Source organism: Heterodontus francisci, chromosome 7, assembly GCF_036365525.1.
Source record: "Heterodontus francisci isolate sHetFra1 chromosome 7, sHetFra1.hap1, whole genome shotgun sequence".
In the NCBI taxonomy this organism is placed as follows: Eukaryota; Metazoa; Chordata; class Chondrichthyes; order Heterodontiformes; family Heterodontidae; genus Heterodontus; species Heterodontus francisci.
The window spans coordinates 104,502,454-104,529,603 of NC_090377.1; the positions used below are offsets into that span (position 1 = coordinate 104,502,454).

The 27,150-nt window shown below is 43.5% G+C and overlaps 1 protein-coding gene across 1 annotated transcript in view; it reads right to left on the minus strand.

The window, feature by feature from the left end:
* Nucleotides 1-12,466: 12,466 nt before the first annotated feature.
* The window catches only part of LOC137372404 (parathyroid hormone 2 receptor-like), a 131,307-nt gene continuing 116,623 nt past the window's right edge, over nucleotides 12,467-27,150 (minus strand). The window contains exons 13-15 of the mRNA XM_068036291.1: nucleotides 21,028-21,166; nucleotides 16,946-16,987; nucleotides 12,467-12,890 (exon numbers count right to left, since the gene is read on the minus strand). Coding sequence (XP_067892392.1) covers nucleotides 12,519-12,890; nucleotides 16,946-16,987; nucleotides 21,028-21,166 — 553 coding nt within the window. The 3' untranslated portion in view covers nucleotides 12,467-12,518. The remainder of the gene's footprint in view (nucleotides 12,891-16,945; nucleotides 16,988-21,027; nucleotides 21,167-27,150) is intronic.

The following is a 27,150-nucleotide window of genomic DNA, read 5'->3' on the forward strand; positions in this document are numbered from 1 at the left end:
AAGGAGAAACAATATTAACTCAGGTAGTCAAGCCACATCTAGTGGTGAATGGCAAGGGCATCATTTGGCAAGTATGCTCAAGCTTGCAGATCCAAGATTTGAATTCACAAAGTTTGATTTTGTAGCAAGGGGGGATGGCAGAGAAGGAGATTGAGAGGGATTTGGTGGGAACAACAGCATTGACAGCAGAAGCAAGTCTAGTGTTCAGCAGATTAATGGGACCAATGATGGTTTTTTAATGCATTCATTCCTGGGATGTGGGCGTCGCTGGCTAGGCCAGCATTTATTGCCCATCCCTAATTGCCCTTGAGAAGGTGGTGGCGAGCTGCCTTCTTGAACCGCTGCAGTCCATGTGAGGTAGGTACACCCACAGTGCTGTTGGGAAGGGAGTTTCAGGATTTTGATCCAGCGACAGTGAAGGAACGGCGATATAGTTCCAAGTCAAGATGGTGTGTGACTTGGAGGGGAACGTGCAGGTGGTGGTGTTCCCATGCATCTATTGCCCTTGTCCTTCTAGTTGGTAGAGGTCGTGGGTTTGGAAGATGTTGTCTAAGGAGCCTTGGTGCATTGCTGCAGTGCATCTTGTAGATGGTACACACTGCTACCACTGTTCATCGGTGATGGAGGGAGTGAATGTTTGTGGATGGGGTGCCAATCAAACAGCTGCTTTATCCTGGATGATGTTGAGCTTCTTGAGTGTTATTGGAGCTGCACCCATCCAGGCAAGTGGAGAGTATTCCGTCACACTCCTGACTTGTGCCTTGTAGATGGTGGACAGGCTTTGGGGAGTCAGGAGGTGAGTTACTTGCCGCAGGATTCCTAGCCTCTGACCTGCTCTTGTAGCCACGGTATTTATATGGCTGCTCCAGTTCAGTTTCTGGTCAATGGTAACCCCTAGGATGTTGATAGTGGGGGATTCAGCGATCATAATGCCATTGAATGTCAAGGGGAGATGGTTAGATTCTCTCTTATTGGAGATGGTCTTTGCCTGGCACTTGTGTGGCGCGAATGTTACTTGCCACTTATCAGCCCAAGCCTGGATATTGTCCGGAATTTGTTGTATTTCTACAGGGACTGCTTCAGTTTCTGAGGAATTGCAAATGGTGCTGAACATTGTGCAATCATCAGTGAACATCCCCATTTCTGACCTTATGATTGAAGAAAGGTCATTGATGAAGCAGCTGAAGATGGTTGGGCCTACCCAGGACACTACCCTGAGGAGCTCCTGCAGTGATGTCCTGGAGATGAGATGTTTGACCTCCAACAACCACAACCATCTTCCTTTGTGCCAGGTACGACTCCAACCAAAGGAGAGATTTCCCCCTGATTCCCATTGACTCGTTTTGCTAAGGCTCCTTGATGCCATACTCGGTCAAACGCTGCCTTGATGTCAAGGGCAGTCACTCTCACCTCACCTCTTGAGTTCAGCTCTTTTGTCCATGTTTGAACCAAGGCTGTAATGAGGTCAGGTGCTGAGTGGCCCAGGTGGAACCCAAACTGAGCATCACTGAGCAGGTTATTGCTAAGCAAGTGCTGCTTGATAGCACTGTCGATGACACCTTCCATCACTTTACTAATGATTGAGAGTAGACTGATGGCAATTGGGCGGTAATTGGCTGGGTTGGACTTGTCCTGCTTTTTGTTTACACGGCACACTTGGGCAATTTTCCACATTGCCGGATAGATGCCAGTGCTGTAGCTGTACTGGAACAGCTTGGCTAGGGGCGCGGCAAGTTCTGGAGCACAGGTCTTCAGTACTATTGCCGGAATATTGTCAGGGCCCATAGCCTTTGCAGTATCCAATGCCTTCAATCGTTTCTTGATATCATGTGGAGTGAATCAAATTGGCTGAAGTCTGGCATCTCTGATGCTAGGGACTTCAAGAGGAGGCCAAGATGGATTATCCACTCAGCACAATGCTGACCTGGTAGACTCCATCAGTGGGTCAACGATTACCACCCTCTCCGCATCTCCCTCCAGAATTTCCATTCACTTGTGAACAAGGCCCTTGCCATCCATGAACTCATTACAGATGATTGCATCGACATCACCGCCTTGACAGAAACCAGGCTGAGGGTTGAGAGCACCTTCCTCCTAAATGAAGCCTCCCCACCTGGCTTTATCTTACACCAGACCGTCATGATGACAGTGTGACGCTTATCACCAAATCACACCTTGGTATGTCCCCCTACTCCTCTGGCACCTTCTCCTCCTTTAAGCATCGCACCTTATTCCACCCCTCTCACCTATCATTCAAAATCTCGTTTTCTGCCACCCATCCAAGTACCATGAAAATTGTCTCATTGAGATATCTTTGCTGCTTTCCTCTCTCAGCCTCTTCGACTGACTTCTCATCCTTGGCAACTTCAACCTCCATCTTAACTCTCCACTGAGTTCACTGCTCCTCTATCCTCCCCAAGATTCTGAAGAGGCTTGACAGGGTAGACACTGAGACATTATTAAACCTGGCTCGGGGAATCTCGAACACGGGGGAACAATCTCAGGATAAGGGATCGATCATTTACGACTGAGATGAGGAGAAATTTCTTCACTCAAATTGTTGTGAATTTTTGGAATTCTCTATCCCAGAGGGTGGTGGATGCTCCATTGAATATACCTAAGGCTGAAATAGACAGAATTTTTGTTTCTCAGAGAAACAAGGCATATGGGGAGCAGAAGGAAAAGTGGAGTTGAGGCTGAGGGTCAGCCATAATCGTACTGAATGGCTGAGAAGATTCCAACGGCCATATGGTCTACTCCTGCTCTTATTTCTTATATTCTTATGTTAATCTTTCCCTCCATATAAACTCCTGAACCCATATTCAGGGCCATCCCCTTGACCTTGCCATCAGGTGTGACCTACTACTCCTGTCATAGCAATCACAGATAAGGCCATCTCTGATCACTTCCTTCAATCACTCTCCTCCTACATTCCCCTTCTCCCTTCCAATGCTAGTTTCTTCTATGTCTGTCCCTGGAAAAAACTTTCTCCCAATTCACTTACAGCTGCACCTTCAAAATCCCAACTTCTAACCTTTGGCCCTACCAATCAGCTCAACCACACCCTCACCTCGACCTGAGTATCTGACACTTGGGGCAGGATTTTCCCCACGAGCTTCATGACCCTGCTCAAATGGGGGTCAGAGGCCCACACCTGTGTGGGGAACAGTCACCAAGCCATGACTTTCCCCGAATTGGCCAATTAATGGCCAGAGAGCGGGCTCATCGCCCAATTAAGAATGGCAGGTGGGCTCTCGAAGCTGCAGGGCCAATAGGAGGAGCAGCAGGATGCCTTTTCAGGGAAGTGTGAGCGAGAGGGTGCCCCAAGATGGAGGTGCCCTCTCTCCAACTTTTTGAAATTTAAAATAAAATAGCCCTTAGCAGTCGGGCCACCATTGTGGAGGGGGAACACCTCCACAGGACAGCATGGGGCTGCCGCTGAAGCCAGATAGGTGGGGAGGACCCCTAAGCCTGCCTGGAGCACTCTGCCCCCTCCCATCTGCCGCCAGGAGGTCGCCTCCAGGCAGCCACACTGTTCTCCGACACCTCTGGGGACCTGGAAAATTCCAGTTGGACTCCGACAGTAGGCCTTAAAAGGCCATTAAATAGCTGAATTGGCTACCCGCTGCTTGTGGATGGGTAGCCCTGCATCCCCTATCCTGCCTCCAGGAAAACGGGCAGGAAATGGGATGGTGCTGGGAAACCAGGATGCCAGCCGCCACCATGAATTTACTCGCCCGCCTGCCTCTCACCTTCGGGGCCTATAAACTCAGCCCTAATCTCAATTATAACGCCCACTGCTGGGGAGGAGGGAACGTTAAAATACAGCATGGGTAAATTTTCATCATTCCAAATAACGCTGTGATTGCATGAAAAATGATGGATGCGTGGAAAAATGACACCAAAACACTGCTCATGGTTCACATTACAAGTTCTCCATGCACAGCTTTCGGACACACTGTGATGAGATTTTTTGTGATATATTCTTTACATTACACTTTATATAATGAGATGACTTACATGTAAGCATGTGTTACATTAAAGTTCATCAATGTATAAGGATCATGACATAAATCTTCCGTTGTCTTTTTTTTAGAGGTTACATTTCACGAAATAAAAACATTCCAAAAGTTGGACAAGTAACTCTCTTTAGTTCCTTCTTTTCAATTACAGGTTATATTTTTGAGATGTTACTTGTGTGTCTAGCTCATGTGAAAGTTGAGATAATTTATTTAAAATATATTTAATCTGAATGGGATAATGTAAACTAGTGTTGCAACTCTCCTGGTTTACCACCATCTCAAAAAGTCAAGTAATGCAGGATTAAGATTACAGGACATTTCAGCCACAAGGACCTGCATTTCATCCATCAGTCATAGAACAGTATGAGTATGTATGTTTAGCTCTCATACCAGACAAAGGAGAAGTCACTTAGTATCATGCAGAACCCCCACCTGCCAAGAATGCGGCATGCTAATTTTGTCATATGAACATTGATTTTAAACTGTTGCTGGAGTGAGGAAATGACTTGTTAAACAGATCAACCGTGGCTGGAAAAAAACATTTACATACTAACAGACATCGAAGGTGAGGAAGCGCATTCCAGGGCCTGCTAAGGAGGATACAATCCACAAGAGCCTGGACTAGCTGGTCGCATGACTAACTGGCTGTTCCAGGGTTGTTTGAGCAGAAAGACTGTTTGCTCCTGGACTGAGAAGATCTCTCCTGTCTGCTCCCATCTCTTTCTCACAAGGCTTTGAATCCACTGAAGACACATGAACCCCAAGAGAGAAGAGTCTCCTAAAGAGAACAAGGTTTAAGAACAATACTGGGCCCCAATGAAAAGCAAGATCTACCTATAATCAAGGACTGTACAGTGAGCTCGAGGGACTGTAAAAAAACTCTTCAGAGATTGCCTCAAACATTTCCACTTTATTTTTCTTCTGCTCTTTTCTGTCTCTATTTGCACGTGTGTATTGCATATGCATGCTAGCGTGGGCACATCATGTATCCATAGGCGTTAACCTAATTAGAGTTTAAGTTTAATAAATTTCAATCTTTCTTCTTTAAACCTGAGAAAACCTGTTTGTGCTGGGTTCTTTGCCTTATATTTGGAAAACGGTGAGCAAGGATTCACCAAGGGGGAGCTAAAAACACAGTGTTTTAAAAATTAAACCCTGTTATGGTAATACCAGGTGAAGGCTGAAAGGGACCCCTAGACCCCTTTCTCACCAGGTTGTAACACTTAGGTATATAATTCAATTGGCAGTTCACTGACAAACATACTGGTGTTAAATTACTTTGTACATTAATTTAATACAGTATTTATCTGTTTAAAATAAATGTGTTCAAAATTGCATATGAAGGAATTTTATCTAATACATTGGCCTGGATTTTGCAATAAGAATAACAGTGAGGTTATTAGCATTCACTGTTGTTAAGCAGTAATTTGGACAGTAATATTTGGCATCTGCAAATGCTCAGTTAAATGCAGAAGTCAGGAAATTGCTGACTGAGTTTCCCTGCTCCTCTACAAGCTTCACTATAACAGAATCTTGCCAACAAAATACATGCATTCCAATACATGAAGGGTATGGGCTTGCAGTACATACCCATTAAACATGCCAGAAAAAGTTAGGACTTGCCCATTCAAGTGTAAGTGAATTATGAATGGCCATTGGGCTAGAAATTGGGTTGCAATGATTTTAGGACAAGGGGTCATAATTTGTGATATGCCGCACCTACTCAGATTGAGGTGGGCACCACGCAAATTTGGTGCATCCACCTCATCTGAATGATTGTAGCATCTGGCTGAACAAGGCCCGCTGCTTCTGCACTCAGCTGGGAAACCCAGTAGCATTGATCAGAAACCAGATGGTGCAGCCAGTCTGCTCTTTTTAAAGGCAGGCTGTCCCTCTTAAAGGGAAGCTTCATTGAAAAATATTGCTGCAATGTAAATGATGGCAAAGTGAACACCAGGGAAGAGACAGGGTTCCAGAATTAAGGATGTGACATTGGAGTCGTTAGTGCTGCAGGTTGGCAGGAGAGTGATGCCATTGTTTCATGGGAAGCCATGGGTCCCTCAAGGATCACCCTCAGAAGGGAATGGGAGCAGGTCAACAGGGACATCAACTCCCAGAGACTAAATCCAAGGACCTGGCAGCAGTGTGACAAGCTATCTAATGGCCTCATGAGGGTGGTCAACATCAGTGAACACATCTTCACATGACATCTACTACTTACCACAACACGAGCCTCTCACACTGCTTAATGTACCAAACCCCCATCTCTCACCCAGCAGCACTCCCTGGGACTCAGGGCTCATACCTAACATCCAGATACTCCACCTCACCCTCAAACACTTACCAATGCTACCAGTCTCATACCCACTTTTTGCTGCCTATAGATTCATCCAACTATTCAGCTATGACGGGAACATCACTCAAACATAGCACTATAAAATCACTGATACAAAAGCAAAATACTGTGGATGTTGGAAATCTGAAATAAAAACAGAAAATGCTGGAAATGCTCAGCAGGTCAAGCAGCATCTGAGGAGAAAGAAACAGAGTTAATGTTTCAGGTCAATGACCTTTCATCAGAATCTACTGTCAGTTACACAATCACTGACATTCTGTCGTCTCTCTTGCAGGACAAGATGTCCCATAACCACAGGGAGCAGAGCAGAACCAATGGGGACAAGGACATTTGCATCTCCTGAGCCCCATGGAACAGATAGTTGTCTGCATCAGGGGGCCTTTTGTGGGGCCTGTGCATCCAGTTTTGCTGAGAACATTGAGCATGACAAAATGTTTGTGCCTTATGCCCCTTCTCAACTCTCAGCACACCCTCATCCTGCTATCTGGCATGATGAACAAGTTGCTGATGGTGTGACCATGAATCTCTTGCTCCTTACCACACCCCCACTTCCCTTGCCCAAACTTTCCCCTTCTGATTTCCTGCTTTCAGACACCCAAGAACTTCTGCCTCCCCAGTGGCAGCAGCCCAAGGAGAAAGAGAGGGAGCAACTGTTGAGGAGGCCCTGTCTTCTGATCTGATGCTCACAGCCACCGGCTCAGATACTGGCACTGCAAACCCTTGGAGGCTAGTATAGGCTTGGCATCAGCATGTGGTGAGTCATGCAAGCATGAGTGGGTTGCAACCAGGCCAGGGGTAAAGGATGATTCATTTGTCAGCTCACTGAAGTGGCAGACGAATTCTGCTACAGTGGACTCAGATGAGGATCTTGATTCGACAGCATACAGTAGAAAGCTGGTGGGCACGCACATCAAGACTCTGGGTGCATTGGCGGGCCTGCCGCACAGACTCCTGTCACTATCAAGGACCATGGAGAAAACCGGCTCTAGCTTGGCAGAGGGCATCGTGCAGAGCTTGCCCTCTCCGCAGCCTCTGCTCCATCTCCTTGTCATGCTGCAGACCCAGAGACATTGCCACAGCTGTCCCCATACCTGTTGAATCCTTTGTGTGGACAAGTCACTGACTGACCCCTTTGCTCCCCTCAATGAGAAGATGCAGCAACAATCTTTGGCAAGTCACGAACTCTCCACTACATCTCCAGAAACACTCAAGAGCACTTCAAGGGACTTTGCAATGGAAATACTTCTTAAAATCACCTTACCTGCAATTTGGGTGCCTGGTGCTTTAAGTAACACTGGTGCAGCGCCCATCTTGCAGCAGAATATTTGTTGTTAGACTGATCTACAAATTTGTTGCGATGTTGTTGCCCAAATTAAGGATACTGGCATCACATCAGCCAGTTGGACCGTGTGACATCAGGATAGAGTTAGTTCAAAGCCTTCCAGCGCAAGCTGAGGATGCCCCTGCATGTGCCCTTCTCCTCACAGAACAATGTTTGGGTCATGCAGGAAGCAGCCGGTAGTGTAAGGCACCCCACAAAAGCAGCGCAAGGGAATTTTATGTCCATTAAGTCTTAATTAATGCCAAACAACCTCTCTGGCACTGAAAATTTATTTTTAAGCATGTGGAGTCTCATTCCTTCTCATTTTAGTTATTGCTGGAGATATTTTTTTTTAAATAACGTTTTTTTAAATTTTTCTGTCTTTTTTATCTTTCTCTCTTAATCCCATCTTTCCTTCCCTCTCTTTATTCCAATTTATGTCCATGAATTTACATTGGATTAAACACACTGTGGGATAAATATTCGATTAGGCTGGTTAGTGGATGCCAGGATCGCAATGTGTGATTTTCCCCCATGCCTGTTCAAGGTGATAACAGGCAGCACACAAACGTAATGCTGCCTGCTTATTTCAATTATTGTGGTGTGCAGTCAAGCACTGAACATGCTGCTGACTGGCTTCAAGCTCAGCAAAGGGCCCAGGTACATGCATAATGAGCACAAGTCACAACTAGCCTGCACTTTTTAAAGGCAGCCTGTACCTCTTAAAGGGGAGCTACATTTAGGCTGAAGCAGCTGGTGGAACTGTCCACAAAGGTGTTTCAGAGAAAGAATAAGATTATCAATGGAACAGCCAGCGAGAGAGAGGTCTCCTAAGTTTTCTGATGAGGTGCTGGAGGTCCTTGCCCAGGAGGTGGAAAGGAGAGAGGTTATGTTTCTGCAGGGGGCCAGGAGGCCCTCCAGGCACACACCATGAAGGGAATGGGAGCAGGTATTCATGGAGGACAATTCAAGAAGTCTGGTCGCAAGGACCTGGCCACACTGCTGCAAGAGTTCAATGATCTCATATGTTTGTGATCATCGACTCTTACTTTCCACTTAAACCACTTCTCTCTCCCCACGCCTCCCCTTCTGCATTTATTCTTTAAGATACCTGCCACCTAGCCAGTCAGTGCAGCCTCATCTTGAAGGGCCATGAACAAGAGCAGATGTCTGATGAAGAAGCATCATCACTTGGCCTGATACTCACAGCCACCAGCTCAGAGGGTAGTGTAGAGGCGGGATCAGCACGAGTTACAAGGAATGACCAGACTGCAGCCAGGCTGGAGGAAAGGACAGCGCGTGTGCCAGCTCACCGGAGGCCAGGGTTGCAGACAAGTTCTGCTGCAGAGGGCTCAGATGAGAACTTTGATAGGGCGGCATACAGGGAAATGCTGATGGACATGCAGACAGAGATGCTTGGTGCGTTGGCAGACCTGCCACAGAGCCTGTTATAACTGTCAAGGACCATGGAGGCATCTGGCTCCAACTGGGCACAGGGCTCCGTGCAGAATTTGGAGTCCATCCTTCCCAGTGTGGAAGTGGTAGTCAACTCCATGACAGCATTTGTGGACTCAGCCATGATGCAGCATCGAGTGGCTGATGTCTCAGCTTTCACTGCAGCACAGGCATAATCCACCCAGCATCCCAGTGCTACAGTGGAAGCTCAGACTGAGGTCATGAGATCCATGCTTGTTACCATGCAGGCTCAGACAGCTGCCATCATGGCTGCGGATACCAGTACTCAAAGGGACATGCAGGCTCTCACAGCAGTCTAGCAATCAGTGCTCCAACAGTAGGACTGCCCCATGAGACTGGTAGTGGCTCCGTGGTACATGTACCTGCTATCCTCTCTCAGGATGACAGCATTTGTTCTCCCACCACTGCCACTCCGCCAAAGCCCTTGCTGTTGTCTGTCAGCCAGCCAGTCCTGACTGCTGCCGTCCATGCTGAGGTGGTGCAGTCCGAAGCCAGTCCTTCTTGACCCTGAGCTGCTCAAGGGCATCATGCAAGGCCTTCTGCAGTCTCCCCCATTGAAAGTCAGCAGCCTTTCACCAGCCACGCTGCAGCCACTGGAGCAACACTGCATGGGGCACAAAGCAAGGCAAAGGCACCCATAGAACAGGCACTAAGGGAATGCACAAGGGTAAATGGTTCAGTTTTGTATGTATTATTGGCACTGTTGTTGGTAAAATTGTTATGGATGTTTTTTTTTGTGGGTGTCTTTTATTTCAGGATTTTGGCCAAGAAGACACTGTGATAGTTCAGAGCAGATGGATAGATCAGTGTGGTGATGTGGGAATGACATCTTAGGGGAACCCAAGTCTGATAACCTGCTCACGGATAGCCCGTTTGAAGTGATTGGGACCCACATGCCTCCTCCTTTCCTTCTCCTCCTCCTCCTGAGGGCCATGTCAAAAGCCTGGTCGCAATGGCTGTGCCATCATGAAAGTCAGTTGGTGAAGGAAGCAACAGGCCACCATGGACTTGGAGACATGCTCTGCTGAGTATTGTGGGGCTCCGCCCCACCCAGCGAACAGTCCAGGCAGGGGAACCATTCTTTCAGAATGGCAATGGTTTTCTGCATGAATTTCCTGGTGACAGCATGGCTCTTTTTGTACACATGCTGCCAATGTGAGTCATGAGCCATGGGTAAAGCTAGTAGCCCTTGTCACCAAGCAGCCAGCCTTGGATTCATTGTGGTGGTTCGAATGTGGAAGGAGCAACTGACTGGCATAGGATGAAAACATTATGCCCTCTGCCAGGATAACAGGTATTCACTGACATGATGGTCTGTGCATGGTCACACACCAACTTTGAGAGTGGGACCCTTTGCTGTTCTGGTACATCTCCCTGTTGAGATGAGGCACCCTTGGAGTCATGTGCATTCAGTCGATGTTTCCCTGCAACATTGGGAATCCTGCAACCCTGGCAAAGCCACGTGCCCACTCTTCCTGTTTCTCTCTCTGGTTAGAGAGAAAACTATGATATCCCCTCTCCTGACATACAGGCCTTCGTGAGCTCCCTGATGCAATGTTATATGGCGAACTGTGAGATGTTGGCAACGTCGCTGGCTCCAGCCTGAAAAGATCCACTGGTATAGAAATTGAGGGCCATGGTAATCTTCACAGCCACTGACAGAGCCATCTTTGCCATTCTTTGCAGCTGCCAGTCTCGTTGGCACAGATCAGTGACCACCTCCTTGGTGAATTGTAGCTGCCTCAGACACTACTGTGGCTGAGATAGAGGTAGGAGAAGTACTCCCTGAAGACCATAGGTGGGTATGGCCTTCTGTTGAGAGCCCTGCTACTCCTCCCTCTATGCACAGCTTCTCCTGTCTTCTACCTGTGCTTCAGCCTCTCCTCCCCGTCATGCTGTAGCCTAAGAGGGACTGTAACTATAGCCCCCAAGTGCTAGCAGGCTTGCTGACAGGTCTTCAAATTCCACTTAATTCTTTGAAAGAACCCCATGGCCCTCAATTTCTACACCTCAGGATCCTTTCCAGCTGGAGCTGGCGATATTGACAGCAGTTCACAGTTCGCCATGCATAACTGCATTAGGGAGGTACCAGAGGGCTTATACACCACTCCCAACTTTTCAGAACTCCTCCAACAACATAGAGCACAGTATGTCTACTAAATCTGCAGCAGCAAAAGAAAATCAAAAGCACGTCACCTGAAAGTCTAATGCAGATGCTTTTAGTGTGGCGTTGGTGGGGGTTGGGGGTTGCTGTTCCTCGTGTGCTTAAAACAGGGTATTAACAGGTCCTGTGAGTTCCAAAATGGCAGGTTGGGATTCAAATCAAGTTAAACACTAAGTGACGTCACAATCTGCCTACTCTGCAGCTTCCGGCACACGGATGGCTTGCATGTACCAGTGCCCTTACAAACATGATGTACCACATCGGCCCTCGGAAGTACCTGGAAGTGGAATGACCGCTATTTTTGGGACTCTGGACTCCCATAGTGCTGACACCAGTGGCACTAAGGAACTGAATTTTGCATCTTGTATCTCTCAGTGTTCTTCAATCTAATTTAGTTGAGTAGACATATCATTGCTTGCCCTGTTCACACAGATCCTCTGTTGAAGGGGACGTGCTGTTTTGGATTTCTAATAACCCCAAATCACAATGCAAAAGCCCACAGAAAGTCTATGCGCAAGTATATTGATGTAGGGTCACTGTTGACCACAAAATTTGGACCATTAATTAGTGCATTACTAGAAGAAACTATACCCCTCAATATTTGCTAACTTTGGCTGTTCAGCAAAGTTCTTGCTCACTTCAGCTTTTACCGCAAGTTGTAAGTATGATGCTACCAACAGGAAAGGGGCAGATGCAAATACTGATTTTATTTTGCAGCATTTGCTTCATCGGGAACTATCGGATGAAAATACCTCTTTACTGGCCACAGAAGGCTTTCTTTAAGAAGTATCTGCTGTATTTGCATTTCCATCGGGGTTTAGATTCATTCCTCTTGGACATATAGCTATGGTATGTTTGTTAGAAAACGTACTAAGAAATGCTGAAACAAGAAAAATAGTTTTCAGTCTCCCACACAAATTTAAACCAGCCCATTAGGTATCAGATACTGCATGGTAAGATATTAACTAAAAACAGTTTGAACTGTACAGTGATCAAGAGTGACCATTCAAAATCGGTCACTGGCTTCTCATAGGTGAATCAAAATAAATAAACAATGTGGCAATGCTAGAATGCAAAGCTCCTGTGGTCAGAGTCTTCTATCTCATCACAGAGGACACAGATTCTTGCACAAGAATTTCAATGGAGCAAATGTTCACTTCATTATAATCTTGTTACCTTTTACACTGTTTCTTCATGTTCTTCTATGTTTGCCGCGAGCACAGGTTTTGATGATTCTCTAAGATAAATTACATCTTCCAGGTGTTCCACATTTTCATTGGCTTCTTCAGGAATAGATGGCTGCAACTCTGGGTCAGAGTTGCTTCTTACATACCCAGGTAAAGTTAAGTGGCTGTTTTCTTGTTTAACTTCATTCTTAAGGAATTTGCGAGTCAATAATGACGTGCGGCCATTCATCTGTGCCTGGCTGGCAGTACTGTTGGTCAGGTTGGTTAGCGCTGAGGCGTATCTGTAAGTCCCACAATTTGTCTTCCCATTCCAGTCGAAGGAAAGGTTCCACCTTGTCCATGTCTTTTTAATTTCAGTCTGAACCTTTGGCAAATGGACAACATTCAATTATATTAAGCCAAATTGATTCTTATTTTTAACTGCAACTTGGAGCCTGCAATCTTAGTAATTTGGACAAACTCTAAATCTTTACAAAATACACTAATACTAAAATATTTTAATAATGTGTACACTGACACCAGTTATAATGATTTTTGTGTTATTCTGGAGTAATTTGGCTATCATTAAGATAAACAGATTGCATAGACATGAATCATTTGTTTATATACTGATTTTAATTTACTTACATGATTTGGATTCAGAATCTTAATCCAAACCGATCAAATTCACCTACAATTCCTAACTGGAAAGGGCAGTTGAAACTGAGGGTGCTGCCAAAGAACTACTAAATAAATTAGACAAAGCATATAAATGGGCAGATCAAGGACAGGTGAAGGTTAATATGGACAAGTGCAAAGTACTGCACATAGGAAGACATAAAAGAGAAACATAAATATTCCATGAATGTCATTGAAATAGCTAAGGATGAAGTCAAAAGATATCGAGGGGTTTCAGACATTCAAAGTTCAACATGTCCAATCATGGTGGAGCTGCAGTCAATAAAGCAAATACAATGTTGAACTGTATACCCAAAATAGAGGAGTCCAAGTCTGCAGAATTCACATTCAAATTGTGTAATACTCTGGGTAGACAGCACTTGGAGCACAGTTACCAAAGAGACAATTGAGTGTTCAGAAAAGAAGTGTCCAGTTCAGAAAAGAGCCACGAGACTCATTCCAACTATTAGGAAATTGAGTGAAGAGGGAGGCTGGAAAAATGTGTGCTTCTCAGAATTGAAAGAAAATGACTTAGAAATGGTCTTGGCATTATCTTAATTTAATTGTGGAAGATAGTAAATGGTAGATAGGAACATAAGAACAGGATGCAACGAATTAGCCCCTTGAGCCTGTTCCCCGCCATTCATTGAGATCATGGTTAATCTGTGACCTAACATTCATACAGCTGCATTTGCCCCATATCCCTTAATACACTTAGTTAACAAAAATCTATTAATCTCATCTTTGAAATTAACAATTGATTTAGCATCAATTGCCATTTGAGGAAGAGAGCTCCAAACTTCTATCACCCTTTGTGTGCAGATGTGTTTCCTAATTTCACTCCTGAAAGGTCTGACTCTAATCTTTACACTGTATCCTCTCATCCAAGATTTTCCAACCAGTGGAAATAGTTTCTCACTATCTCCCCTATCTGTTCCCTTTAATGTCTTGAAAGCTTCAATTAAATCACCCTTAACCTTCTAAATTTCAGGGAATACAACCCTAGTTTGTGTGATACAAAAGTAAAATGCTGGAAATCTGAAATAAAAACAGAAAATTCTGGAAATACTCAACAGATCAGGCAGCATCTGTGGAGACAGAAACAGAGTTAATGTTTCATTTCAATGACCTTTCATCAGAACTGCAGTACCACTCCAGGAATTGAGCACAAAAATCAAAGCTGATGCTCCAGTGCAGTACTGAGCAAATGTTGCACTGTCGGAGGTGCCATTTTTTGGATGAGATGCTAAACTAAGGCCCCATCTACCCTTTCAGGTTACGTGGCACTATTTCGAAGAAGAGCGGGGGAATTATCCCCAATCTCCTGACCAATATTTATCCCTCAATTAACATTGCTAAAATAGCCTACCTGGTCATTTTCACATTGTTCTTTGTGGGACCTCGCTGTGAGAAAATTGGCCGCCCCGTTTCCTACATTACACCTGTGACTACACTTCAAAAATACTTCATAGGCTTTGGGAGGTCCTGTGGTCATGAAAGGCGCTATATAAATGCAAGTCTTTATTTTATATGGCTTTCTATCCTATCATCTAAGTTATGAACAAATATGGTGAATAGTTGAGGCCCCAACCCAGATCCTTCCGGGACATTACTGGTCAGAACTTGCCAATTAGAATGGGCAGATTCCCATTATCCATGCTGTCCATAGAGTCATAGAGTCATACAGCACAGAAACAGGCCCTTTGGCCCATCATGTCTGTGCCAGCCATCAAACACCTACCTATTCTAATCCCATTTTCCAGTACTTGGCCCATAGCCTTGTATGCTATGGCGTTTCAAGTACTCATCTAAATACTTCTTAAATGTTGTGATGGTTCTGGCCGCTACCACCTCTTCAGGCAGTGTGTTCCATCTCCTGCCATTTAGCCATTTTCCTAACCAGGTGAATAATTTGCCTTCAATTCAATGAACCTCAACTTTAGCTAATAGTCTCTTATGAGGGATTTTATCAGATGCCTTCTGGAAGTCCATATAAATAACATCCATAGACAGTCTCCTTTCCACTATTTTAATTACCTCTTCAAAATCTTCAATCATTTTTGTCAGGCATGACCTACCCTTTACAAATCCATGCTGGTGCTCTCTGATCGGCTGAAAATTTTCAGTGTGTTCAGTTAGCTTATCCATAATGATAGACGTTTAGTAATTTTCCAACCACTGATGTTAGATTAACTGGTTTATAATTCCCTGTTTTCCCTCTGTCACCTTTCATAAAAAACAGAGCGGCATGTGCAATTTTCAAATCTAAAGGAACGGTTCCCAAAATGAAAGATCTTTGAAAGATTATAGTTAGGCCATCTACAATATTCTCACCTACTTCCTTTAAAACTCTTGGATGAAAACCACCTGGTCCCTGGGGATTTGACAATCCTTAGTGCCAATATTTTCTTAATTATTGTTGTTTTACTTCCATTAATTTTGGTGAGTTCCTGTCCCTAATTCATATTAGTTTCCTTGGGATGTCTGGCATCTCTTTCTCTACTGTAAATACCGATGCAAAGTAATTATTCAACATGTTCGTCATTTGCTTATTTTCATTGAGAATATCATGGTTATTAGTTTTCAAGGGACCCACATTGCTTCTGACATTATATGCCTTTATCCTAATATAATTGTAAAAAATGTTGTGTTGATATTTATATCCCTTGCAAGTTTCTTTTCATACTCCCTTTTTGTAGCTCTTTGCCACCCTTTGCTGTTCTTTGTATCTTCCCATTCACCATAATCTGTGCTTTTTTTTTGCATTTTTGTATGCTTTTCTTTTAGTTTTATGTTGTCTGTTACTTCTTCAGTTGTCCACTGCTGTCTTTTTTGGCAAGTGGAGCTCTTGCCCCTTAGGGGTATAAACTGGTTCTGTATTACATTAAGTTTAGAAAAAAAAGTAGATCCAGAATACTATTTCAATCTAAATCATGACTGTTGAACACAGGTTCAAACTAGTAAAAAGTAAATTTAGGACTGATATCTGGAGGTGGTTCTTCGTTCTTCAAACAGAGCAATCAACAATAGAGTAGAATAGAGGAAGCAATAATCCGAAATCCTTCAAGAGATAATTAGATGTTGTGATAAAAGGATTAAGAATCTTTCTGGATGGATGAAGGGTAAGTTGGGTTCAATGATCTTTGTCATCTTGTAAACTATTTTAACAGTTACAGGTTCTGCTGTTTTATTTCAGGTAGCCTGTGACATTTATGGATGCACATCTTTCAGCCTTTCTAAAGCTTCAGTTTCAACAGAGCATGTGATGTGACCTCTTCTTTAATCCCACTTCAACTCAAGTCTTATATCTCCACCATTTTCAGACCAGCTTCCAGCTTTCTCGTGCTCTTGACCCAAATGTAGCCTATTGTTTTTACTCTGTACTCTGCTCTCTACAGTTCATGTAACCCAAGTGCCTGCTTTTTGTACTGACCAGTTTTCGACTTTCCAGCCATTTTTAAAATACTAAATGGCCTTCTCTGTAACTTTATGTGTGCACAGATAGTATGCTGTAACTTGCTAATTTCCCATCCTATTTGTGCCAAATTTTCTCTGCAGTGCCATTTTATATGACTAAAAGCCAGAATGAGATGGACAATTCCTCTTACTCTTGTGAAGCTCAAGCACATTGTCAGACAAGCTGAACCTTTGATTGTTTCTTTGTATAAATAGGTATGAGGAAAACAAGAACTCCTACTGAAAAGAACATGAGTAATTCAATCATGGGATGAGTAGGTATTCAAAAGTAGAAGAATCACTTACCTCTCCATTGCAGAAACAGTAGATAATCGCAACAAAGAATCCCTGCAAGGAACAGGTTCATCAAGAAAGGTTTAAAATGTCATACATATTTAAAGCAGTCAAAAATTGAAAGAGCACAGAAAAGTAACATATAAATCTGATTTTAAAGGAGAATTTGCAGGAATTTGAACTGTACACAGTCTTTGCCTTGCTTTTCAAAATAGACCTGTATTTTCTAGGACAATAAAATGACATAACATGCAGCAACTGCTCAATGCTTAATATTCATCCAAGAAATAGATGGCATTTTCCTCCGCAACTTTTGAATTATTTGTCACATGACTATGAGTTAATTGAAAAGTTGCATCAACGGAGAATTTAATACTGCAGTCATTTCTGAACTAGAACATGAGAAAACTGACAAATTAAAACTGGTGCATTTTCTTATTTAAAAATGAAGCAGCAGTCTTTCGGTATTGAAATATTCTGTAACAAAGACCAGGAATTTTCTTGCCGCTTCTCCTGTTCCATCTTTGCAACTTTGTGGGATAAAACCCATTTATGTGCATTAATGAGAACAAGGAGACATAAACCTTTAAATTAGAGCTAGACCATTCAGGAGTGAAATCAGGAAGTGCTTTTTTCATACAAAGGGTAATGGAAATCTGGGACTCTATCCTCCCAAAAGGCTATGGATACTGGGACAATTGGAGTTTTCAAGACTTGAGATATTTTCTAAGTAAGGGCATCTAGGGATATGGAGCAAAGGCAGGTAAATGGAGCTGCACTGCAGATCAGCCATCATCTAATTGAATGGCAGAGTGGGCTCAAGGAGCAGAATGGCTGACTCCAGTCCCTAATGTTTCGATATTCTGCCACATTTCTGGCAAAGATAAGGCAGTAGAGTGCAAACAAATTCCAAAGAAATTTCCAGTTAAAGGCTCCTCAATCTCTAGTCTTTAAGGCAGGTCTTAAGCCCCATGTTTACCAATTTTGTTTGGTATACAGGACACAAAGGGAAGATTTCCTTTGTTTGCTGTTAGTAACAAAATCGTGAGCACATTAATAATTTTGCTGCAGAATAGCACAAGGAGGCAATCTTTTGCCCCCTGTTTAGTAAAACAAATAGTTTATTTACACATAAAATTAGACTATTAACCAACACATCCAGATCAGATGAAGCAATCTGAATAGCATTATTGCATCTGTGTCAGCAGGCTTTATTCCTAATACAGAGGGTCCAGAAGCAGTACTTTGTACTGCATGCGTACCGTCTGTTTGTATGACGCATGATGACTTTACATGCATCAAAGTAGCGTACACTAGTTTTTACTGAGTTTTTACCACCAGCATGGATTTGAACCTTAGTTTGGCCATACTGTACAAATTCTATGACTAGAAATCGAGCTACGTGAATATTTGCAAATGAACACTAAAGGAGCAATTTCAGCTCTACCCATCTGGCAGAAACTGGTCTGGCATTTAAAATCAGCTGGGTGACTTACTCGCCAGCATATTGCACTGTCTTGAATTTTAGCCTGCTCCTCTCAGCAAGCGAGGAGGACACCTGCCGAATGTGGTGGAGTCCTTTAAAAAGTATTTAGATCAGGATCTGATAATGTCATTGGACCCTGCCTGCTATTTTAGTTAGTTGTCTGAGCAGAAAAGCTATTCTGACTTTCCCACCAAGTGAAGGCAGCGTGAAAACCATGACATTTCTTTTCCCATTTTACTTTTCTTGTGGGGCTGTGAGGATCGGGACTTTTCCAGGCCCCACAAGGAAAGATTAGGCCTCCCCTGCCGTGGGATCTCAGCCTTCTTCCTGAATGTGAGACCATCTCAAAACCCACTCCTGGGACTTTCAGTGCAGGCAGGCATCTACTACTGATCAAAAATCGGGACGTTAAAGTTCATTTGAAATTCCTTTGTCCACTATTTAAACTAAGAAAGGTAGATTTCCACAGTTTTCAGGACCTATTTTCAAAAAAAGGATCAGGAAGAGCATGTAGATACAATATTTGGATTGGACTGTCAACTCTAGTTGGAACATTTTACCGGAGGTTTCATCTCATGATATCCCACTCCCTCCGCCATAATGCTCCACCCAGTCAACCAGCCAATTCTCCCCCTTCTCCAATACTTTTTATAACTAAAAGAGAAAAGTGTTCAAAGAAAGTTTTTAAGAAAACACAATTTATTTTTAATGCCTCTATAATTTATAGGCCCAGATTTTGAGGTAGTAATGATGGTGAAACTGTCAGTATTTTCCATCACTACTCTGAAATTGAGCAACGTCTGGAGTCAACATGTGCGCAGTTAAACATGGAAATCCAGATGTTGCTGTCAGTGATTCTACCCCTCCCCATAGGGTGCGCTGTGAAAGTTGCCATAGATTGAAATCAAGTAGAAATCAATGAACTGATGAGAAATTGCCCTTTTATGCTATTAGTCCTGATATTTCCTTGTGGGGTGGCACAGTGGTGCAGTGATTAGCACCGTACGCCTCACAGCTCCAGTGACCCGGGTTCAATTCTGGGTACTGCCTGTGCGGAGTTTGCAAGTTCTCCCTGTGACCGTGTGAGTTTTCGCCAGGTGCTCTGGTTTCCTCCCACAGCCAAAGACTTGCAGGTTGATAGGTAAATTGGCCATTATAAATTGTCCCTAGTATAGGTAGGTGATAGGGGAATTAAGGGAAGGTAGGAATGTATTAGTAGGGATTAGTATAAATGGGTGGTTGATGGTCAGCACAGACTCAGTGGGCCAAAGGGCCTGTTTCAGTGCTGTATCTCTAAATAAATAAATATAAAATGCCTTGAAAAGCAAACACCTTGTTGAATGAGGTGTAACCTAGTTTTTAACAGCATCCTAAGTCCATAATTACTGCTGATAAACCTCTCTGGCCCTGTAAACCTAAGTTTATATTTGTGGAGTGTCAAAATTGTCCATCATGATATTAAAAAATCCAAGTTTTTTTTTAAAAGTTTGTTTATGATATTTCAGCTTCTACCTTGATCCCATGTGTGTGGCCCAATTATTTATTTTTCTGTCTGTAAAATTTAACTAAAAGTGATGGATTATCAGTGCATCTTACTTCCCAATTTGCTGTCTGTGAGAATACTTCGGTGTGATTCACTGCTCAAACTGCTTGTTGATATCACTATTGCTGGACGTCTGTAGATCCCCTTGACTTAGTACCAGATTCAAACTAATGTAGTGAAAGGGGAAATCCATGCCATAGGGATTGCTAGCTTTTTATGGGCAGCTTTCTTTAAGGTTTACAGCAAACGCCATCACTTCACCACCAGGCCATAATTCTTGGAGGTGCCTGGATACTCCTGGAGACTTGGCAAGCTGATGTTGAGCAAGAAGCAATATCATCCAAACACATTTTCATGCTCTTAAACTCATATGGCAGTAAGGCATTGTTCAAATGATCTCCAAGCAGAATGATGTACTTTAGATTTCCAGTACACAATATCCTTAAGTGCTTTGAGTTAGATTGAGCACAGATTTGGAGTTGATTTAATTTTTATTTATCATCTGAAAGCATTGAGAAGCTTTCTATTATAATAAAGCAAGTATTGCTCATAGTTACTTATATGTATTTATAGTCAGAAATTGGAGGTGAGTAAAAGGGAAAGAAAAATCATTAGGCTCAGCTCTGGTTGCCCTGCCACAGTGAATACTGTAAATTTAGTTGATTTGGAAAAATTGTAAGCCATTCTTTTGTCAACTTTTATTTATTACACTGCTATAAATGAGTCCCTGGTTGCCTTAAGTCTCTTTAAAGCACTTGGGATATTTTTGTTAATTAAAGATACTGCAAGTAGTAGGGAATATGGGATTCATGTAGGATTAGTATAAATGGGTGGTTGTTGGTCAGCACAAACTCGGTGGGCCGAAGAGCCTGTTTCAGTGCTGTCTCTCTAAATAAAAATAAATAAAATAAATACGAGTTGATTCTCCCATTCACTAACAAAAGAAGCACTGAGGTCAACTGTTGTGCTTTTACTCATTGATCAGCGAATTCAGCACAGACTGGGGCTCAGTGCCTCACCACTTATTATTTTAGCCTATCATATATCAGAGGTAAAAGATCTCACCTGAAATGAATTGAAGAAAAGTTCAAAGTGCATCCGGATTTCCCATGCTAATCCAGTAAAGGTATGTGGCACGCCAACAAACACAATGTAATGCACTCCAAACAAAAGCACAAGAACCAGGGTGGATTTTGCCAATTTTCTTAAAAAGAGAAAGGCAAAATTATAGCTGCTATAAATAAAATGTTTGCCATATTACTTGAAAGTTAATCTGCTGTCACCTCGATTTAGGTAGTGGAGCTATAATCACCATCCTTCTCCACATTGCCCCCAGAATGTTTGCTATTCCATTAATGCCACAGTACTCACTGAAGCACAGGTCACAGTCGATGACTCCTTCTCCCTCAACGAAGCTTCTGTAGTTGTCTTTTACTTTCACTATTTGCCCCACCTTAATCATCGGTATGGCCGTCATTGCTAAATACAAGCTCGGCCTCTCCCCCTTTTCCTTTTCGTTCCTTCTCCTCCTTTGAGCACCTCACCTTTTTCCATTTGTCATCCCTCTCATTCTAAATCCTCATCCCAAGTCCAACTTTCTTCCAAAAATTTCCTCCTTGCTAACCTCAGTGCCAACATCTTTTGTCCTCGATCATTTTAATCCCCATACTTAACACCTCTGATTTCACTGCAATCCTGTCCTCTTTCAATTATCAACCTCCTTAACCACTCCCTGACTTATATCCTTCGACATCCCCTTGACGTGTTTATTTCTTGTGAATTTTCTTGATGGAGCAATCCCTACGCAGGAACAGGTAGACCACAGGCCCAATCGAAATTGGGCCTCACGTCTCATTTAAATTTGATCAACAAGCTTCAAATCAGATGTAAACCAAATCCTTGCCTGCTTATTTAGGTTAAAATTTTTCAAAACGGCTCTGTTCAAAGAAGGGCAGGAATATAAAAACATAAGAAATAGATGTGGGAGTAGGGCATATGACCCCTCAAGTCTGTTGCGCCATTCAGTAAGATCATGGCTGATATGATCTTGGCCTGAACTCCACTTTCCTGCCTGTTCCCCATAACCCTTGACTCCTCTGTAGTTCAAAAATCTGTCTATCGCAGCCTTGAATATATTCAATGACTCAGCCTCCGCAGCTCTCTGGGGTAGAGAATTCCAAAGATTAATAACCCTCTGAGAGATGTAATTCCTCCACAACTCTGCCTCAAACGGGCAAACGCTTATTCTGAAACTATGCCCCTTGTTCTGGGTTTCCCCACAAGGGGGAACATCCTCTCAACATCTACACCGTCAAATCCCCTCAGAATTTTATGTTTCAATAAGATCACCTTTCATTCTTCTAAACTCCAATGAGTATAGGCCCAACCTCTTCAAATTTTCCTCACAAGACAAATCTCTCATTCCAGGAATCAGCCTAGTGAACCTTCTCTGAACTGGTCCCAATGCAAGCTTATCTCTGCTTAAATAATGATACCAAAACTCTACACAATACTCTAATTGTGGTCTCACCAACACCCTGTACATTTGTAGGAAGACTTTCTTATTTTTATACTCCCCCTTGCAATAAAGGCCAACATTCCAATTGCCTTAAAAACAAAAAGTGCTGGAAATACTCAGCAGGTCTGGCAGCATCTGTGGAGAGCAAAGCAGTTAACATTTCAGGTCTGTGACCTTTCATCAGAACTAGCAAAGGTTAGAATAGAGTTAGGTTTTAAGCAAGTGAAGGGGAGGGGGGTGGGGGAGAGAACGAAGGGGAAGGTGTTTGATAGGGAAGAGGACAGAAGAGATTAAATAATAAACCTGTCCTGGGACAAAAGCAAAGAGTGTGTTAATACTTGTGGTGAAAGACAAAGCATTAGTCCAGAGAGAGTGTTAATAGCAGAATAATGAGCAGCTCAAACAACATGGAAAGACAGGTACATGGTTAAAAAATAAAATATTTTAAAAAGCCATTCATGCTCTGAAGTTATTGGACTCAATGTTCAGTCCGCGAGTCGAAAGATCAGGTGCTGCTCCTCGATCTTGCATTGATGTTCACTGGAATGCCGGAGCAGGCCAAAGACAGAAATGTTGGCATGAGAGCAGGAGGGAGTGTTGAAATGGCAAGAAACCAGAAGCTCAGCGTCATGCTTTCGGACTGAGCGGAGGTGTTCCGCAAATCTGCATTTGGTCTCCCCATGTAGAGGAGTTCACATTGTGAGCAGTGAATACAGTATACTACATTAAAGAAGTGCAAGTAAATAGTTGTTTCACCTGAAAGGATTGAGGAGAGAGGAGGTAAAAGGGCAGGTATTACAACTCCTGCGATTGCATGGGAAGGTACTGTGGGAAGGGGACGAGGTGTCGGGGTAATGGAGGGGTGGACCAGGGTTTCGCGGAGGGAACAACCCCTTCGGAATGCTGACAGGGGAGGGGAGGGGAAGATGTGTTTGATGGTGGCATCATGCTGGAGGGGCCAGAAATGGCGAAGGATGATCCTTTGGATGTGGAGACTGGTGGGGTGGAACGTGAGGACAAGGGAAACCATGTCGTGGTTCTGGAAGGGAGGGGAAGGGGGAAGGGCAGAATTGCAGGAAATGGGTTGGATACAGGTTGAGGGCCCTGTCAACCACAGTGGAAGGGAATCCTTATTTGAGGAAAATGGAAGACATATCAGAAGCACTGTTGTGGAAGGTTGCATCATCAGAGCAGATGCGTCGGAGACCCTCCCTCGCCCTCAATAACCAGACAGCTCATTTTAGATTTGCCCTCTCCCCACAAAATACCTTGTAGACCTGATATACCCCTCCCCCAAAGTTCACAAACTTTTATCTTTAACTCTTCCCACCATCCCCTACACCAATCATATTGGTTTGATCCCGCTTCCCACACACTGAAATACTTACCTCCTCCCTGCTCCCACCAGTGTCCCACACCGGATCTCTGGACGGAGATCCGAAGGTACGGGAGTGCCGGCCACCGACCACAATATCGGAGTGGGATGGCCAGTGGGAGCAGGTAAGTCATTAATTCATTAATTACATTCTGCTCCCATTGCTGAGAGGCAAAGGGGGGTTGTCACGAGGCCTCGCCGCCGCTGGCAATATAGGGCCGGGCCTTCCCGGCATCGAGGCCCATGGCGGGCCTCTCCCAGAGGCATTTTCTGCCCCCCCCCCATTCCACCCCACCCCCCCGCCACAACCCTCCGCCACAACCCCCGACGTTGGGAGGGGGAGGAGGCGGTAAAATTCAGCCCCTTATGTTCTCTTCACAACTTACTTTCCTACCTATCTTTGTGTCATCAGCAAATTTAGTAACCATACATTCGGTCCCTTCATCCAAGACATTGATATAAATTGTTAACAGTTGAGGTCCCAGCACTGATTCCTGTTGCACACCAGTCGTCACATCTTGCCAACCCGAAAATGACCCATTTATGCCTAATCTCTGCTTCCTGTTAGCTAACCAATCCTCTGTCCATGCCAATATGTTACCCCCAGTGCCATGAGCTCTTATTTTGCTAGTGTGGCACCTTGGCAAATGACTTCTTTCAATGTTGCTTCCAACCACAATGCCCCTCCCCTTTAAGAGGTGCAGGCTGCCTTTAAGCAACCCTAGCCAGTTACAATATTGGGCCCTCTGCTGATTTATGCAGCCAATGAACATCGAAGGTAGTGCTGGCAGCACGCAGCAGTCATGTTAAGCAGAAGGCAGCTCAAATTAAATATGTGCATGCCCCGATCCCTGCTCCCTTTCTCAGTGGTTATTCATGTAACCACCCACCCCCAGCTGCCTCCCAGATGTCTAATTTAGATTATACTATGATGCACAGATGTAGTTGCTTAGCAATGACCAAAAATACCTGGAAAACTTAGCATTCTTGGTTCAATTTATAAGCTTTTAGCCTTGTGCATTCACTATTAAATGCTCAGAAACATTGGGTCAGAATTTGCTACAGCGGGGCAGCTTACTGTGTGAGCTCTTGGGACTTTTTCCTGCACACTTCAGCTCAACATTTTTTGCCCTCTAGGTTGCTGGATGTGTGAGCTGATAATGGCATGATGAGGGCAACAGGGCATCTTGGACCTTAATGAATGACCTTGGTGTCAAATTTGATCCCAAGATGAATCTCTGACCTCATATTTATGCATCACTATTTCCACCTCAGTAACATCGCCCGTCTTCACCTCTGTCTCAGCTTATTTGCTGCCAAAACCCTCATTCATGCCTTCACTACCTCTATTCAATACACTCCTGGCTGGTCTCCCATAACTCTCTGTAAACTTGAGGTCATCCAAAACTCTGCTGCCCGTGTCTTCACTCGGACTAAGCCCTGGTTACCTATCACCCCTGTTCTCACTGACCTCCACTGAGTCCCAGTCAATCAACATCTTGATTTTAAAATTCTCATCCTTGTTTTCAAATCCCTCCATGGCGTGCTCTTCTATACTCCTCATTAAACTGGGGTTGGTCCCCTGACTTGATGGTAATGGTAGAGTGAGGGATATGCCAGGTTATGAAGTTACCGATTGGAGTGGATACAATTCTGCCGCTTCTGATGGCTCACAGCGCCTGATGGATGCTCAGATTTGAGCTACTAGATCTGTTCTATATCTATGCCATGTAGCATGATGGTAGTGCTAGACAAAATGATAGATGGTGTTCTCAGCATGATTGTACAGGCCACTTGTTAGACCACATAGAATCGTAGAATGATACAGCATAGAAGGAGGCCATTCAGCCCATTTTGCTATTTGCAAGAGCTATACAATTAGGCCCAATTCCTTGCTCTTTCCCCATAGCCCAGCAAAAGTTTCCCCTTGAAATATTTGTCCAGTTCCCTTTTCAAATGGATTATTGAATTTGCTTCCACCACCCTTTCAGGCAGTGCCTTCCAGATTGTAATAATTTGCAGCATAACATTTTTTTTCCTCATGTACTTTTGCCAATTACTTTAAATTTGTGTTACCTAGATTTCTGCCATGGGAAACAGTTTCTCCTTATTTATTCTGTCAAAACCATTCATGATTTTTGAACACCTCTATCAATTCTTCCCTTAATCTTCCCTGCTTTAAGGAAAACAACCCTAGTTTCTCTAGTTGCTACATGTAACTGAAATCTTTCATCCCTGGTATCATTCTAGTAATTTTCCTCTGCACCCTCTCTAAGGCCTTGACATCCTTCTTAAACTATTGTGCCCATATCAGGACACAATACTTCAGCTGGGGTCTAATAAGTGTTTTACAAAGGTTTGGCATTACTTCCTTGCTTTTGTACTCTATGCCTCTATTTATAAAGCCAATGATCACATAAGTCTTTTAGACAGCATTCTTGACTTGTCCTGCCACCTTCAGAGACTTGTGTATGAACATCCCCAGGTCCCTCTTTTCCTGCAAGCCCATTATAATTGTACCATTTCATTTATATTGCCTCTCCTCATTCTTCCTTGATGCATGGGTGGTCATCTTCCAAAATTCTATAGATTCGGGAACCGTTCCTGCAGATTGCAAGGTAGTAAATGTAACCCTACTATTTGAGAAAGGAGGGAGAGAGAAAATGGGGAACTACAGACCTGTTATTCTGACATTAGTAGTAGAGAAAATGCTAGAATCTATTATAAAGGATGTGATAACTGGAAACTTCGAAAATAATGGTAGGATTGGGCAGAGTCAACATGGATTTATGAAAGGAAAATGATGTTTGACAAACCTGTTGGAGTTTTTGAGGATCTAACAAGCAGAATGGATAAGGGGGAACCGGTGGATGTGATGTATTTGGATTTTCAGAAGGCTTTCGATAGGGTCCCACACAAGTGGTTAGTAAATAAAGTTAGAGCACATGGGATTGGGGGGAATATACTGACATGAATTAAGAATTGATTAAAGGACAGAAAACAGAGTAGGAATAAACAGGTCATTCTCAGATTGGCAGTCTGTGATTAATGGGTTATCACAGCTAGTCACAATCTATATAAATGATTTGGATGTGGGGACAAAATGTAATATTTCCAAGTTTGCTAATGACCCAGAACTAGGTGGGAATGTGAGTTGTGAGGGGGATGCAAAGACGCTTCAAGGGGATTTAGACAGGCTAAGTGAATGAACAAGAACATGGTAGATGGAATACAATGGTAAAAAATGTAAGGTTATCCACTTTGGTAGGATAAACAGAAATGCAGAGTATTTCTT